Consider the following 14167-nt stretch of genomic DNA (forward strand, 5'->3'; position numbering starts at 1 on the left):
GAGCTGGGGGCATACTGAGTCAGGTAAGGCCTGATTTTTCTGATGTTGTATAGAGCAACCACATGGTCTGAGAAGGAGAGCTGGTCATCAAACATGACACCCAGGTTTCTCTAGACCTTGGTTGGGGTAAGAGATGAATAGGTGATTTTAATATTGATATCATAATGAAGAGGCTGATTGGCCGGGATGACTAACAGTTCAGTGATAGAGAGGTTTAGTTTAAAAGGTTGTGTTCCTTCATCCATGTGGATATGTCAGAGAGACAGGCTGAGATCCGTGGGTTTGTCTGACAGGTAAAGATGGGTTTCGTCTGCATAGCGGTGATATGAGAAACCATGAGAGTGGATAATTGGACCCAAGGAGGCTGTGCATTTATTGTCCTCAAGCTGTTCAATAATAGCAGAAGCTTTGGTTTAATCTGCACTTTAAAAATAAAGAACATTTTTATTTCCTAAAAATAACATCAACTGCCACCTTAGTGTCAAAAAACTCAATATGGATGAATCTATAAAAGTTGCTGAAGCATTCTGACAAAAGTGTTCGCATACATGCTACCTGCTTTTTGCATGTCCCACCTGCCAGACTCCTATGTTTGCTGCTGGGTCAGAGAAGGGTCGTTTGAACACGCGACACATCTTGAAGGCATCAGAGTAAACCTCAGTGATGTTGTTCAACACCACCAGGACGGCAGCCAGAGGGTAGACACAGGAGAACAGACTGACGTAACCAAATAGCAGGAACAGCTCCAGGTAGTCGTCAAATGTTCCCTGAGAGAGGGAGAGAACATCTCACAGGCATATGGATCAACATATAAACACAAATGGAGACCTGATACTCAAATCCTGAAACTGACTGAGAGAAAAGACCATGTGCACCTACCAAGTACGTGCTCATGTCAGCCTCCAGCCGGACCTGCTCGGCCAGAGGAAGCTCTTTGTCCTCCAGAGTTTTTCTCTTCCGGACCTTGTGGATCATCTTCTTGTTGCGTCTCCTCTGGAGCCAGTAGGGCAAGAAGGCCTCCATGAACTGATTCAAGATCTGACTAGTAATCAATAGGGTGGCCAGACTCTGGACACAGACGAAAACCAAGACAAAGAAAACAACAGAAACCAGGTAGGGTGAGGAAACATGAGGGGAAACAAGGGAGGGAGGGAAAGAAAGAGATAAAAGAGAAATGTGGAAGACAGAACCCAGGGAAGTAATAAAGGAATCAAGAATGGAAGAAAGGAAATAAAAGAATAATGATAGAAGGAAGGAAACAGAAACAAAATGAGAACAAAACAAGGAGACAAACAAATAAAAAATATTGAAAATCAGTGGAAGAAGAAACTGAAAACCCGGGCCTACCTGTCTGAGCAGCACCATGTCCTGCATGACAAAGGCGATGTAGAACAACGAGGCGAAACAGTTGAAGAAGTTGAACTGCAGAGAAAAGTGTCAAGCCAGCGATGATAAGTGTGAGTGTCGGATCACTGAAGGATGAAATTGGCAATATTTTGAAAAACATAAGTCCTTTATACTCACGACTAACACTTTGAGGACCAAGTGATTCTGATATGAAGACTCTAGCCGGTGATTCTCTAAACGCACAGAGGGGAAAAAAACATTTGGAGCACGTCACATAAAACAAATGACAGGCAGTTCTTTCTATGACCCGCATCACATTTCCTCCCTCATCCTACAGAATGCACTGAAGCGTAGTTTTCACATCCACAGTTTACTACCAATTCATTTTGTCTAACAAAGGGAAAACAACGAAACATCTCAATGTTTTGTAATGAGAAGTTTAACATATTAATAATAATATTATTTGTACAGGTTTAACTCCAAAAATGAAGGGTCTTTTCTGCTCATATTGTAAGAGTGATTTCTTATTGTTGCAAAAAGAGGATGGACAAAACGTCTACACAGCAGATGCAGCATGTTACATTAAACACATAATTTGAGCTTTAAATTTTAATATTTGTAAACCTGGTGGAGTGCTAAATCAACACTGAATCAAACAGAAAGTAAATGAGATTGTGTTGCTCTTTCTGGGTTGAAACAATCAATCATGTTACCCTTCCCCAATCAGTGATGTCACAGCAGGTGTTTTGCTTTTCACAGCTGGTGGAAAACAGCTGGTGTGCCACCGTTCAGTACCCGATTAGAGAAACTGGGCTTAATTAGCATTTCTCCCACACCCTGTTAGCTTCCACATTTATCATTCTCACTGGTGCTTGTAGTTTAGTGACCTCACATAGTTTCCAGTAAAGTTCCACCCATATTTCAACCTGTGCAGAGAACTGATCAGTCTGAATAAGTGAAAATAAGTGAAGTAAAAAAAAATGTGCAGGTATACAGAGCTTTTCTCTTTAGAAGCTCTGTACAGCCACAAGAATCTGTTGTCCTATCTAACAGGCTCACCAAAAACTAATGGTCAAACAAATGTGTGTACATGTCCCTGTGGTCATGAGGAGCCCACTCAGCTTCTTGGGTTAAGGCCAAAAACATGTTTTGTGAGGTCACAGTGATCTTGACCTTTGACCTCCAAAATCTACTTGGTTCATCTTTGTAAAAAACATAATGCCTCCAGCTCCGACTGTTGATAGCACGCAGGCATAAAAAAATCTCTCTGCAACTTTGCCAAACTTTGCCATGATACGAGGTGAATGCTAAATGAATGTAATGTAATGTAATACATGTAATACACAACTAAACATTATTTTGACTTATTTTTTTTCTATTAAAAGGCCAATTCCTAAGGTCAAAGGTGGAATTTTTAAACTGCTTGTTATTCTTACATAAAGTCCTAAACCTTAACATATCTTCTATCTTTGAAAACAAAAGCAGATAATTGTCATATATGAGAAGCAGGAAAGGGATCATTTCTGCTTGATAGATGCCTTAAATTATGAATTCATGTCAGTGTCTGATTTGATGTATGTTGTTTCTGCACTGCCACTCTTCATTAAAAAAGAACAGATTTAGACAACTCACCCCACTCTGTGAGGAACTCCGCAGCATACCTGTAGATCAGGTTCATAATCTCTATGACCACAGCATAGATGATACTGGGGATGAACAGTAGTATTCCCGTCCAGAATGTGGGCTCCTCATCGTGGACTGTGAGTGCCCAGCCCTCCATCTGAAAGTAGATCATCATGACGTAGAGGGACAGGTAGAGGCAGAGCAGCACAAAGGGCACGGACACAAGGTAGATCCGCAGCTGCCTCTTTGCGTTGGGGTAGAGAGGCTCCTCGCGGCCCGTCACAGGGTTGAACCCGAGGACACCATGGAAACCAGGCCGAGGTTCTTCAAAGGCTTTCTTCCTGCTCAGTGTGCCCCAGTGGTAGGCTAGTGAGGCACTACACCGCTTCCATAACTGGTGGAGGAAAGGTTCAACTCATGACTGTATTGTTATTCATTAAAGCTACAACATAATGTCCCTGTGTCATTCATCTGGTTACATTCTCACTTATTCATTTTTTAAGAAATTATTAATAATCAAGTTCCTCCTTAAAGATATAGTTGGGGTTTTCTGACGTGGGGTTGTTTGAGATACTCATGAATAGTCGTTACATTACCCACAGTAGATTCCGTTCATTGCACACCCAGTTAGGAAAGCCGGCCGGCAGCACCCGGCAGAGTGGCAGAGCTATGTGTTGCTGTGCACAGGGCCACAAGAAAAAACGTGTTTTAGAGACACACCAGCGCACCTACGGTGTGCAGTGTATTAAGCCGCTTTCTGATTTACTCATTTCACCTGCAGCTGCAGGGTAATGCAGTGCGCTCCGTAGGTGTGCTTGTACATAGGAATAGTTCAGTGGTTGAAAAATGTAGTGCCAAAGGATAGTGCTGTTTTCACAGGAAGATAAACTGCTGAAAATATTCTACCTGAAGCATACATTTAAACGGATATTGGATTGTTTCATTTTTAAAAGTCTGTAAATCACATGCACACCAACACACTACTCTGCACACCAACATATCACTCTGCCACAATATCGGATACTGCCGGCTGGCTTTCCTAACTGGGAGTGCACTGAACAGAATCTACTGTGGGTAATGTACCGAGTATTCATGATTACCTCACACAACCCAACGTCAAAAAACCTGAACTATCCCTTTAAAGAAGCTTTTTGTTTTGCTATTGCTACATAGCTAACATTAGCAATAACAGCTGTTTACCTAACAGTCTTGCCAATCAGCCATCATTGTATTAACAATACAAGAGGTTATAATTCGTCCTCTGAGCAGCTACGTCTTCAGGACAGACTGAATATTACAGTGACTCTGTATCAGAAAGCGACGAGAAAGTCTGACCGGGCCTGGGCTAGCTGGTTAGCATGCTAACTTCAGTAGAAGGTCAAAACACAAAGGGGTTTTCAAGCGTCAAAAACATAAAAGTGTAATACAACTTAAAATTTTGTGTTTTCCCTGTACATTACAATGTATCCGATGATATGTGTGATGTATGATACGTTTTTACCACAATTTACAGAAGACGTTCACTATGATGTCATTCAGTGTAACAACGGCTTATATAAAAAAAAAAAATCTCATGAGGCATATTAAGAGCAACAATAATTAGATGACATACTTAAAGACTGGAGACAGCCCCCAAATACAAATTAATTGTAATTTTAAATCTTTTAAAATACTTTGCCTGTCTTCTTCTTAAGACTAGGTTTTACCCATGTCAACACAGTTTTATAATGAAATGAAATGAAATTCAACTTATTTTGATCTCATATTCTTTTGTGTCAGATATTGTATCAGGTCAGTATAAGTATATTGTTTCATTTTTACATAAATATATCTCTTATACCGAATGACCATGGTTTGTTACTCTGAAGGAAAGAAGTGATAGAAATAGAAGTAAAACCAGGGTTAACATTGGTGTTTCTTTACACCTCTGGAAACAGCTGTTGGTGAGTAATGGAATGAAGGTTGATGCTAAACTCATAACGTTTCTTCTAAACTTGGAGGTGAACAGCTTTTAATGTGAGCAATGTAGCAATAGCAAAACTAACGGCTCCTTTAAGCCTTTTAGCTTGTTTTTTTTTTTTTAAAAAGTGCCTGAATGACTCTGGTCTATAAATAAGTAAAAATCACTCTCATTACCTCCAGTATAACCGTACACCAGACCAAATTAAACGCAGCAAAGATTACGTATTTGTCGTAGCCCTCCCAGTCAAACAGATAGTAAGGCACTCCAATGAGGGCCATGGGCACCAGGGCAAAGGTGAAGTACTCCAAGAAGCCAAAGTAGAAGGCTTGGCCCTCACCATAGTAGTGTCTGATATCATCTGACAGAGGACCAAGAGAAAAGAAGTGGGTAAGAGCACTAACAGAGCATTTCAGTCAAAAACATCCACCAAGGGAAAGAGCAACTCTGAAATGAATGGCAGATGGAGCATTGTGATAAGGATGTGTGAGGACTAACAATGTAAGGTGTGACAAAAATCTTCTATAAAAATATTATAATATAACAATTGGATTATGTTTTCTCAAATGGTGACTATTCTTTCACTTACCAAGAGGCTGAAGGGACAACTTCACCTTTTTGTACCAGGAAAAAGACAGTCTCTTCAGTTCCTCCTTCTCGTGGAGAGGAAACATCTGGATCAGGATCCCTTTGGACTGAAGTCTGCGGACTGAGACATAAAGAAAACAGCACGTTACTTCCTGTGTTGTCAATTTACTTTAGTGCCAGTATGTATGTATATGTATGACAGACAGACAGACAGACAGACAGACAGATAGACAGATAGACAGATAGACAGATAGACAGATAGATAGATAGACAGATAGACAGATAGACAGCTAGATAGATAGATAGATACTTTATCCCCTAGGGGAAATTCATATTTCCATTAGCTCATTGTTGATAATAATAATAACAGTTAATAATAAAGAAACAATAATAATTACATTAGTCCACATCCTTTTGCTGAGGTGTTCTACAGCCTGATGGCAGTTTGAACAAAGGATCTCCTGAACCTCTCTGTTCTGCAGCGCAGTGAGATGAGACTGCAGCATAAAAGAGAACACTGGCCACCACTGACTGATAAAACATGTGCAGCATTTCACTGCACATGTCAAAGGACCTGAGCCTCCTGAGGAAAAAGAGCCGGCTCTGCCCCTTCAGGTAGATGTGTTCAGGGACCAGTCCAGTTTACTGTCCAGGTGCACACCTAGGTATTTATAAGTGTGCACCACCTCAATGTCCTTCCCTCTATCACACCATACTTATTTAATAATCCAAATCATGATGAGCTAAAATGTTGTATACAGGTATTTTAATAGCGAATCATATGGAACTTTCCCAACTAAGTAAATACGCAGCTTAATTTTCTTAATTCAGAAACTGAAGCTTTCAGGACAGGCACACAATAGCTAGGAGAGAGGCCCATTGTACACAATGCATTGTCTATAACAATAATTCCTATTGTCTAATACAGAGCAGCTCCATCAAAAAGCTCTATCATCTCATCTGCCATCTGTTGAGTGCATTATTTGTTGAGAACGATTACATTCTGCTTTAACACCAATTTCTCAAACACAGGCAGTGAATAGAGGCTCTGCTATCGCCCCTGGAACTTCATTTCTCCCTTATCTCTCGTTGGGAATATTTCACTGCATTTGCATAAGTATTGTTTCCATACTGCAGCCACAGAGAAAGAGAGAGAGAGAGACAAAGAGAGGGAGGGAGGGAGGTACAGAGGCAGGGGTGGTGGTGGTGGTTGGGGGTGGGTTGGAGGCTGTGTTCAAGGGGTGAAGGCAGAGTTGTGCTGCTTTCTTTAATTACAACTTAAAACCATTACTACTTCTGAGAAACTGCATTATGCTGAGTGAAATATGTAAATGTATGTAAATCCAGTCACAAGAAAGAAAGAAATGAAGCTCAAGAAAAAAAACATTTGTTACGGAAAGAAGAAGAAATAATGTAAGATTCAGTTTTCAGTGGTTTATGCTTATGAATTATTTTCCATTTGTATAATGTACACAACAATTACCACTGTCATTAATTGGTACTGTTAAGGAACAGGTTTGGTTTCAGGTTCTTCATTCAGAGCAGCATTTAACCATCATTTTCATTCTAGATTAATTGATTTGATTATTTTTCCTATTAAACAAGTTTGTCAGAAAAATAATGAAAAACGCTCATTACAAGTTTCAAGAGTCCAAGGTGACGTCTTTACGCCGGCTGCGTCACTGCTGCATCGCTGCTGCTCTATCTCTCTACATGAGGTTACTTGAATGTTGCATTTCTTTCCATTATGAATTAATTTCTGATTTTTTTATTTATTTTTTGGGGCTTTTTATGCCTTTATTCGACAGGACAGTAGAGAGACAGGAAATGGGGAGCCGGGGGGGTGGGGGGGGTAGGGGGGTGACATGCAGCAAGGGCCGTCCGATGCGGAACTCGAACCGGGGCCGACTGCAGCGAGGACTGTAGCCTCTACACATGGGGCGCCTGCTTAGACCACTGCGCCACACAACGCCGCCTCTGATTTATTTTTGACAGAAAATTTCACTAAATATTACATCCCTGTTTATCCAGTCATAAAAAATATGAACCATTTGTGTTTAATCTTGTCATAACTGCTATGAAGTCTTGAGTGCTGGCTTAAAAGTGTTTTGTGAGGTCACACTGACCTTGACCTTTGACCAACTAAATCGAATCAGTTCATCCTTGAGTCGTAGTGAACATTTGTGCCAAATTCAAGACGTTACTGAGATATCGCATCTACAAGAATGGGACGGACAGACGGACAACCCAAAAACAATATGCCTCTGGCTCTAGCTGTCGCCAGTGCGGAGGCATAAAAATATAATATTTATATTCATGTCTGTGTCATATTCAGATTCTGCTTAGACAGCCTAGATAAAAATCTAATGGAAGGTGTTGCCTGTATGATCATCATCAACAGGTCTTTTCTCTGTCTATTTTTGCTGAGAGCCATAGTGATAACATGGGCACCAAAATGAACACCAAGATGTTCTGCAGCCACCATGCAGCCAGTGTGTTCCCGACCTTAAATTGATTTTTTTTGTCTCAAATAAACCGCAAAATTTTCAATTTATAAAGATATAAAATAGAAGAAAGTAGCAAATCCTCACACTGGAGAAGCTTAAACTAGCCAATGTATAAATGACTTGATTGATCCTTTATCAAAATGGTTGACCATTATCTTCCTGTCAGTCAACTAACCCCTGAGCTGATTATTCAGGGTTGAGTGATAAGGATGAAATGCCTCATCAAAGTAAAGTAGATGTAGTTTTACATCCAAATATCTGTACTTACTGTCCTATAGTAAATATTCTATAAAATAATCACATGGAGACACCTGCTCCAGTTAAACACCTTACGAATCAGGAAATATCACTGAACTGATCACAACAAAACCTTACTGAATTTCAAAGTGTGTAAAATTGTGTGTGAGAGGTGTGTAGACACTCACTGATAGATTTCCCAGGGTACAGCTTGACCTGGGCGTATCCTGGTACATGAGTCTCATCTCTGGCTCTTAATGTGTCCAGCTCATGTTTCACGATGTACTGACACTCGGCCATGCTGAGGAAGCTGTCTCCATCCCCTGTAGACGCAGAGACCAACAGCAAACAGTCACCGTGACGGACTGTGATGAGAACTGTGTCAATTACAACAACAGTTTGTTTCGAAACTACAGTTCATTTTCCTCCAGCTCTGTGGATTCTTCAGCTGTGATGGTTAGAAACCAGGAGCTGAACTTTAAAGCTGCAACTAAAGATTATTTTCATTATTAGTGACATACCTGTATGTCCAGTATAGTTTCTCAGAGTGGTGACACCTTTCAGTGTCTTGCCCAGAGAGATTAGATTTACATTGATATAAATCAGAGAAAAGCAGCAAATCCTCACATTTGAAATTATAGTTTTTCCTTGAAAATTACTTAAATGAATAATTAATTATCAAAAAAGTTGCTAGTTAATTTTCTGTCAAGCAGCTAATCAAGAAATCATTGAAGCTCAAATCAAATTTTGATCAAATCTTATCGACCTTATATCAAACCCAGATATTTAATCTGTAAGCTTTCAAAATCTAATAACAAATGAATTAAGGTTTTGCTTTCAAAAAATTATAGGAAGAAAAGGTAAATGAACATTATTAAGATTAACATTTAAAGAATTTAAACAGGTTTTTCCAGAGGTGAAAGTTTCAGCACATTTTTCTTTTCTAATGAAAAGAGAGAAAATGAATGTTTAGGAGGAATTTTGTGAGATTCTGAGTTAAATGAACCTGGATATTTCACCAACATCGAACTAAATCAAAAATGAAACTGGGTCTGTGAACTGAGTCATATGCCTTCATTCTCATTATTCTACTAAATAATAAATAAACAGAGTTTGCAGCTTTTTTCTCTAAGTCATTGAATATTTTACAGAGTCATACCTCAGACTTCATGAATAAATGTTAAAAGTTCAGGTCATTTTACATGGGTTTGTGTGAGGTAGTCACGCATAGTTAGTGTAATACCTGTAGTAGATTCAGATCAGCTCCCAGTTTAGAGAAGCAGCAGAGGCACCAGTATAGAAGCTGCTATGGACAGTGTCAGCAGAAAAAAACAGTTTTAGCTACTTAAAAGATGTGCACAGAAAAAAGGTAATATCAGTTCAAGTGTTGCTTTATTATGAATATTTACTTTGGAACTACATTTTTCAACCATTCAAATACAATATTTCTATGCACAAGCACATTTACACTTAGCTCTGTTTGAGCCAGACAGCTGATCTGTGGAGTAATACAGTGCACGCCGTAGTTGTGTTTGCGCATAGGAATACGGTAGTTCAGCAGTTTACAAACTGTAGTTCAAAGGTAAAGGGCTGTTTAACGGCAGATAAAGTGGTGAAAATATTCAAAATAAAGTGAACACTTAAACTAATATTAGCTTTTTTCTGTGCACATTTTTAAGTAGCTTAAACAGTTTTTTCTGCTGACCCTGTCCATAGCAGCTCATCACTCAGCTTCTGTGCTGGTGCTCCTGCTGCTTCTCTAAACTGGAAAAGCTGATCTGCATCTACTGCAGGTAACACAACCCCACGTCACATAACCTTTAAGAACAACCCTGTGTGTATACTGGTTGACTGTTACCGTACCATAGTTCAACTACAGTTTTGAACATTATTCTAAAGCAGAAATATTCACAAACCAAAGCATAGACATGCTCCTGGACTTTACCTTTAAAGTCTTTGAAGTTGTGTTTGTTGGCGCAGGTGAAGCCCCTCATGGACCCGTCACTGAACTCCTTGAAGAGCCCCACATCCTCAGCACCAGAGAGCAGCCTCTGCTGGGAGGCCCCCACCAGGAACATGTTGGGGTTGTCTTTCTCCTGTGCCGCGATTCCAGGTCCCAGCTGCTCCACGAGCAGCTCGGCACCTGGGGAAAATAGCACTCGTTGAAATGACCATAATGTCAGAAACAAATATTAGAAGAGAGAAGGAGATCTCTGAGTGCAGTACCTCCATTCCGCTGTTGGTCTCTTATCCTGCTCAGCAGCCATCCAATGGCTTCCTCCTTAGTGTCTGAAGACAGCTCCAGCACCACCAGAGGAGTGAACCTGGAGCCACTGCTGTCGACTGACTCCATCATCGCCTCTCCCAGGACACCTGCACACGAAGTCATTGAGAAGTGACCAAAGAAAACATCCTGTGGTGCTTCTCAGAGAGAAAGTGAGGAAAATAAAAAATAGAATCTTAAATAGAAATGATGTAATAAATGTAAATATAATAAAAATACATACACCTGTACACCTGCTTATTCATATAATTATCCATCAGCCAATCATGTGACAGCAATGCAATGTATAAGGTCCTGGCTGGTGATGGTGGTGTGGGGAATGTTTTCTTGACTCACTTTAGGCATTAATACCAATCAATTATGGTCTGAATGCCACAGTCGATCTGAGTATTGTTGCTGACCATATTCATCCCTTCATGGCCTCAGTTTACCTTCTTCTAATGGCTACTTCCAGCAGGAAAATGCTCCATGTCACAAAGCTAAATCACTAAAGTACTGAAGTACGGTGGCCAACAAGGGCAAACGCGCTTTAACAGCACATTTGTTTTGGGGTTTTTTGTGTTTTTGTATTTGCAGCATGCTTGCTATTAATGTCTTTGTTTTGGCTTCCATCAGCAAGTCTTTTCATTTGCAGCACGTTGCCGTTGTTTTGTTTTGTATTTTTCGTATGTGTTTTTGAACCTGCATCGTTTTTGAATTTGTGATGTGTTTTGGGCCGTTGCAGCACGTTTGCCCTTGTTGGCCACCATACTAAAGAGCTCAACACACTGCACGTTAAAAAAACACTTGCAAACAAAAATAAATTCAGAAAAAATCTCATCTTCATCAATTTGATAACAGATGTGCTGTAAATGCACACAACACAACCAAATACAGAAATGCGCTGCAAGTAGCATAACAGATGTGTTTCCAGGGGACGCAAAAAAGTAGTGAACCCAGCTGGGATGCAGAGGAGTCTCAGAGGAAAGTTTCAACATCTATTGGATCCATGACATGAAGAACTGAGGAAATACCCAGTGTTAGTGTGCTGTTCCTAATAAAATGCTTGCTGAGTTTACCGTATAGGCCTCAAACTAAATCCATATCCAGATATTTTGGTACTTCTGTTCTGACTAAATCAAAATGTCTTTACTGAATAAAAATGTATCTGTTAAGTATCAGTCATTTGTCATGACTGACAAGTTAAAGTAAATATTCACTGTCAGGTTTACACAGGGTGTGTCAGACATTGCTCAACCCAGAGCAGTGAACTCCCAGCAACCGTGACCTTATTATCAGCAGTGGATTCATTCCTATGATCTACTGTCCAGGGTGAATTATTTATATCCATAAACTAAGTATCCTTGAACTGTGAGGACTGTGGTGACCAGATGACACGTGGACTGACAGAAACAGCTGACTGACTGACTCTCTCTCGCTCTCTCTCTCTCACACACAGAGGGGGGGGGGCCTCGTGCAGGAGCGACGCGTGTTATTAAAATGCAGTAGTGGAAAATGACTCCTGGAAAGCGCAGGAATCATTTTCCGTAACGAATCCACACCGCTGACTCCGTACGTCACGGTCCGTGTATCCGGCGGCTCGGATCGGTACTCACCCAGATCTGAGTCTGTGCGGGACACGGCTCTGTTCCAGCCTCGGGGGCGGGAGTTGGCCCTGCTGATCTGAGAACAAACAGATTAAACGACATGTCTGTGGTTCAGTGTCTGGAGGCTCCCCCACCCAGCGGGACTTCGTTATGTTCCACGTCACGAAGCAGCGCAGCCAACTTGAGCTGTCACACCCACCAACAACCCCTCACTGTTACAGCTGAGACCCGCCGATATAAACCAATCACTGCTGCCTCGTGCTTGCTATGATTTTAACCACGAGCCTGAGATTTAATGAAATTACATTTATTTTCTCCCTTTGCTCAGCAACACAGAGAAACACAGGTAGTCATGGGGCACCACGCCTTTTACCAACATACCTAATATCTGTTTTTAAAGTAGCAATCTTACCAATATTCAAGTACCTCATTTTTGTTATTTTTGCTGTATTCTGTTTTATTTTGTTGGATAAAATATCCCTATTGGATTCCTCATAAGGAAGACAGACTGAGCAGGAATGATGCTCAATGAATTCCACCCCAACCTGCCCACCTACAAATGATTTTCATAAATCTTCACCTTCACACGATAATATACTTACAACTACTAACTAAAGAAGAGGAATAACTTTTGTTTTTTGCTACTTTTACTTTTTATGCATGTGTGTAAGTGTGTGTGGCAGTTTTATGTGAAGAAATTCTCATTCTAATTCAGTAAAATTGTGTTTGGCTCCCAATTTGACAAATTAATTTTGAGCATACTACATTTAAAAGGTAAACCAGGTTAGTATTTTACACATTTTAATTTCTCTGGTCAGACCAATATTATTTACATTTTACGTATCATTGTAACATAACATACATCTTGGCTTGCAAATGACAGCATTTCATTTAGGTGAGTCAATTCAAGTCCCCTGGTAGTGTACATTCTGGCTGACTGTCTTGGCTCATGGGGGCACTTGATCTGGATGTGCTGTGTTGAAAAAGGAAAATCTAAGCACTGAGTAAACAACCTGACCAGGGTCAAAATATCTGCAAATACAGTAGGTTACCAGCAAATGCATCTGAATGATATTTACAAAACATCTGCATGTAAGGAGGATATAAAGCTTCCTCCATCTGCTCTGTGGTCAGCAATTTTAAACACTAAAGTATCTCAAATATTAAACCAAAGTTAATTTTCATGACTGCATAAAATATCATTTGTCATTGTCGTGCACTTTAGTGTCTTCCTCCTATTGTTATCTGTATACTGCAGTTGATTTTTATTTCATTTTATTTATTATGTTGTGTTTATTATGTTTTCTTTTAATTAATCAACATTTTAATCTTGAATTTAAAAGCTTCAATATCTATGTTAAGATAATTGTATAATTCCATGCTTCATCCATATGGTTTAATTTTGCAATAATTATCTATATGTAGTAAAAACTACTTACTTCCTCCCCATTTAAAATAGATTATTACATTACTTTAATAAATCATATTAAATGAAGAACTGAATTACACTTTTATTTCTTTCTGTATTTATTTACGACTTTAACATATACGTTGAATTAGTATTAGAGAGACCTGTGTTAAAGAACACATGTATCAAGCCAAACACTTCCAACTATGTTGCTAACATTTTAAATGACTTGCAGGATGAGTCAATGCAAAACTACGGTTTTATACAAACGTATCATTTACGGTATAACAAGGCTGTCAGCGCAAACAATACAACCCCCTGTTACCTTAACATGTGCACATTATTCACAGTTTAAAACTACATGTGTCGTTTTCCTACTTACCAGAGCTCTCTCCTTTGCTAAGTAGCTTGTTTAGATATTTGACAGAGAAGCTACTTCCGCCTCACGCTCTGACGCTGGGTGCGCTTGTTTTGTTTTATAGATGACAAAAAGAAGCGGTGCCATGGGCGGGGACACGAAGCGTCTCGGACGTGTCGCCGCACGGTGGAGTCACCCCGAACAACAAATCAAACCTCTTCAATCGCTGACTGTACGTCAAGAGTCTCTGAGGACACGTGACCGCGGGA

The 14167-nt window shown here is 40.0% G+C and overlaps 1 protein-coding gene across 2 annotated transcripts in view; it reads right to left on the minus strand.

Annotated features, from left to right (window-relative positions):
* The window catches only part of ano10a (anoctamin 10a), a 35943-nt gene extending 21961 nt beyond the window's left edge, over positions 1-13982 (minus strand). The window contains exons 1-12 of one of the 2 annotated variants that reach the window (XM_056379898.1): positions 13923-13982; positions 12142-12208; positions 10489-10635; positions 10208-10405; positions 8451-8585; positions 5520-5639; positions 5107-5291; positions 2980-3364; positions 1525-1580; positions 1348-1422; positions 880-1068; positions 576-767 (exon numbers count right to left, since the gene is read on the minus strand). In XM_056379898.1, the coding sequence (XP_056235873.1) occupies positions 576-767; positions 880-1068; positions 1348-1422; positions 1525-1580; positions 2980-3364; positions 5107-5291; positions 5520-5639; positions 8451-8585; positions 10208-10405; positions 10489-10618 (1665 nt within the window). In that variant the 5' untranslated portion in view covers positions 10619-10635; positions 12142-12208; positions 13923-13982. The remainder of the gene's footprint in view (positions 1-575; positions 768-879; positions 1069-1347; positions 1423-1524; positions 1581-2979; positions 3365-5106; positions 5292-5519; positions 5640-8450; positions 8586-10207; positions 10406-10488; positions 10636-12141; positions 12209-13922) is intronic. The other variant, XM_056379899.1, reaches the window with a different exon arrangement.
* Between the last annotated feature and the right edge of the window lie 185 nt (positions 13983-14167).

Source organism: Seriola aureovittata, chromosome 7, assembly GCF_021018895.1.
Source record: "Seriola aureovittata isolate HTS-2021-v1 ecotype China chromosome 7, ASM2101889v1, whole genome shotgun sequence".
Taxonomy (NCBI): domain Eukaryota; kingdom Metazoa; phylum Chordata; class Actinopteri; order Carangiformes; family Carangidae; genus Seriola; species Seriola aureovittata.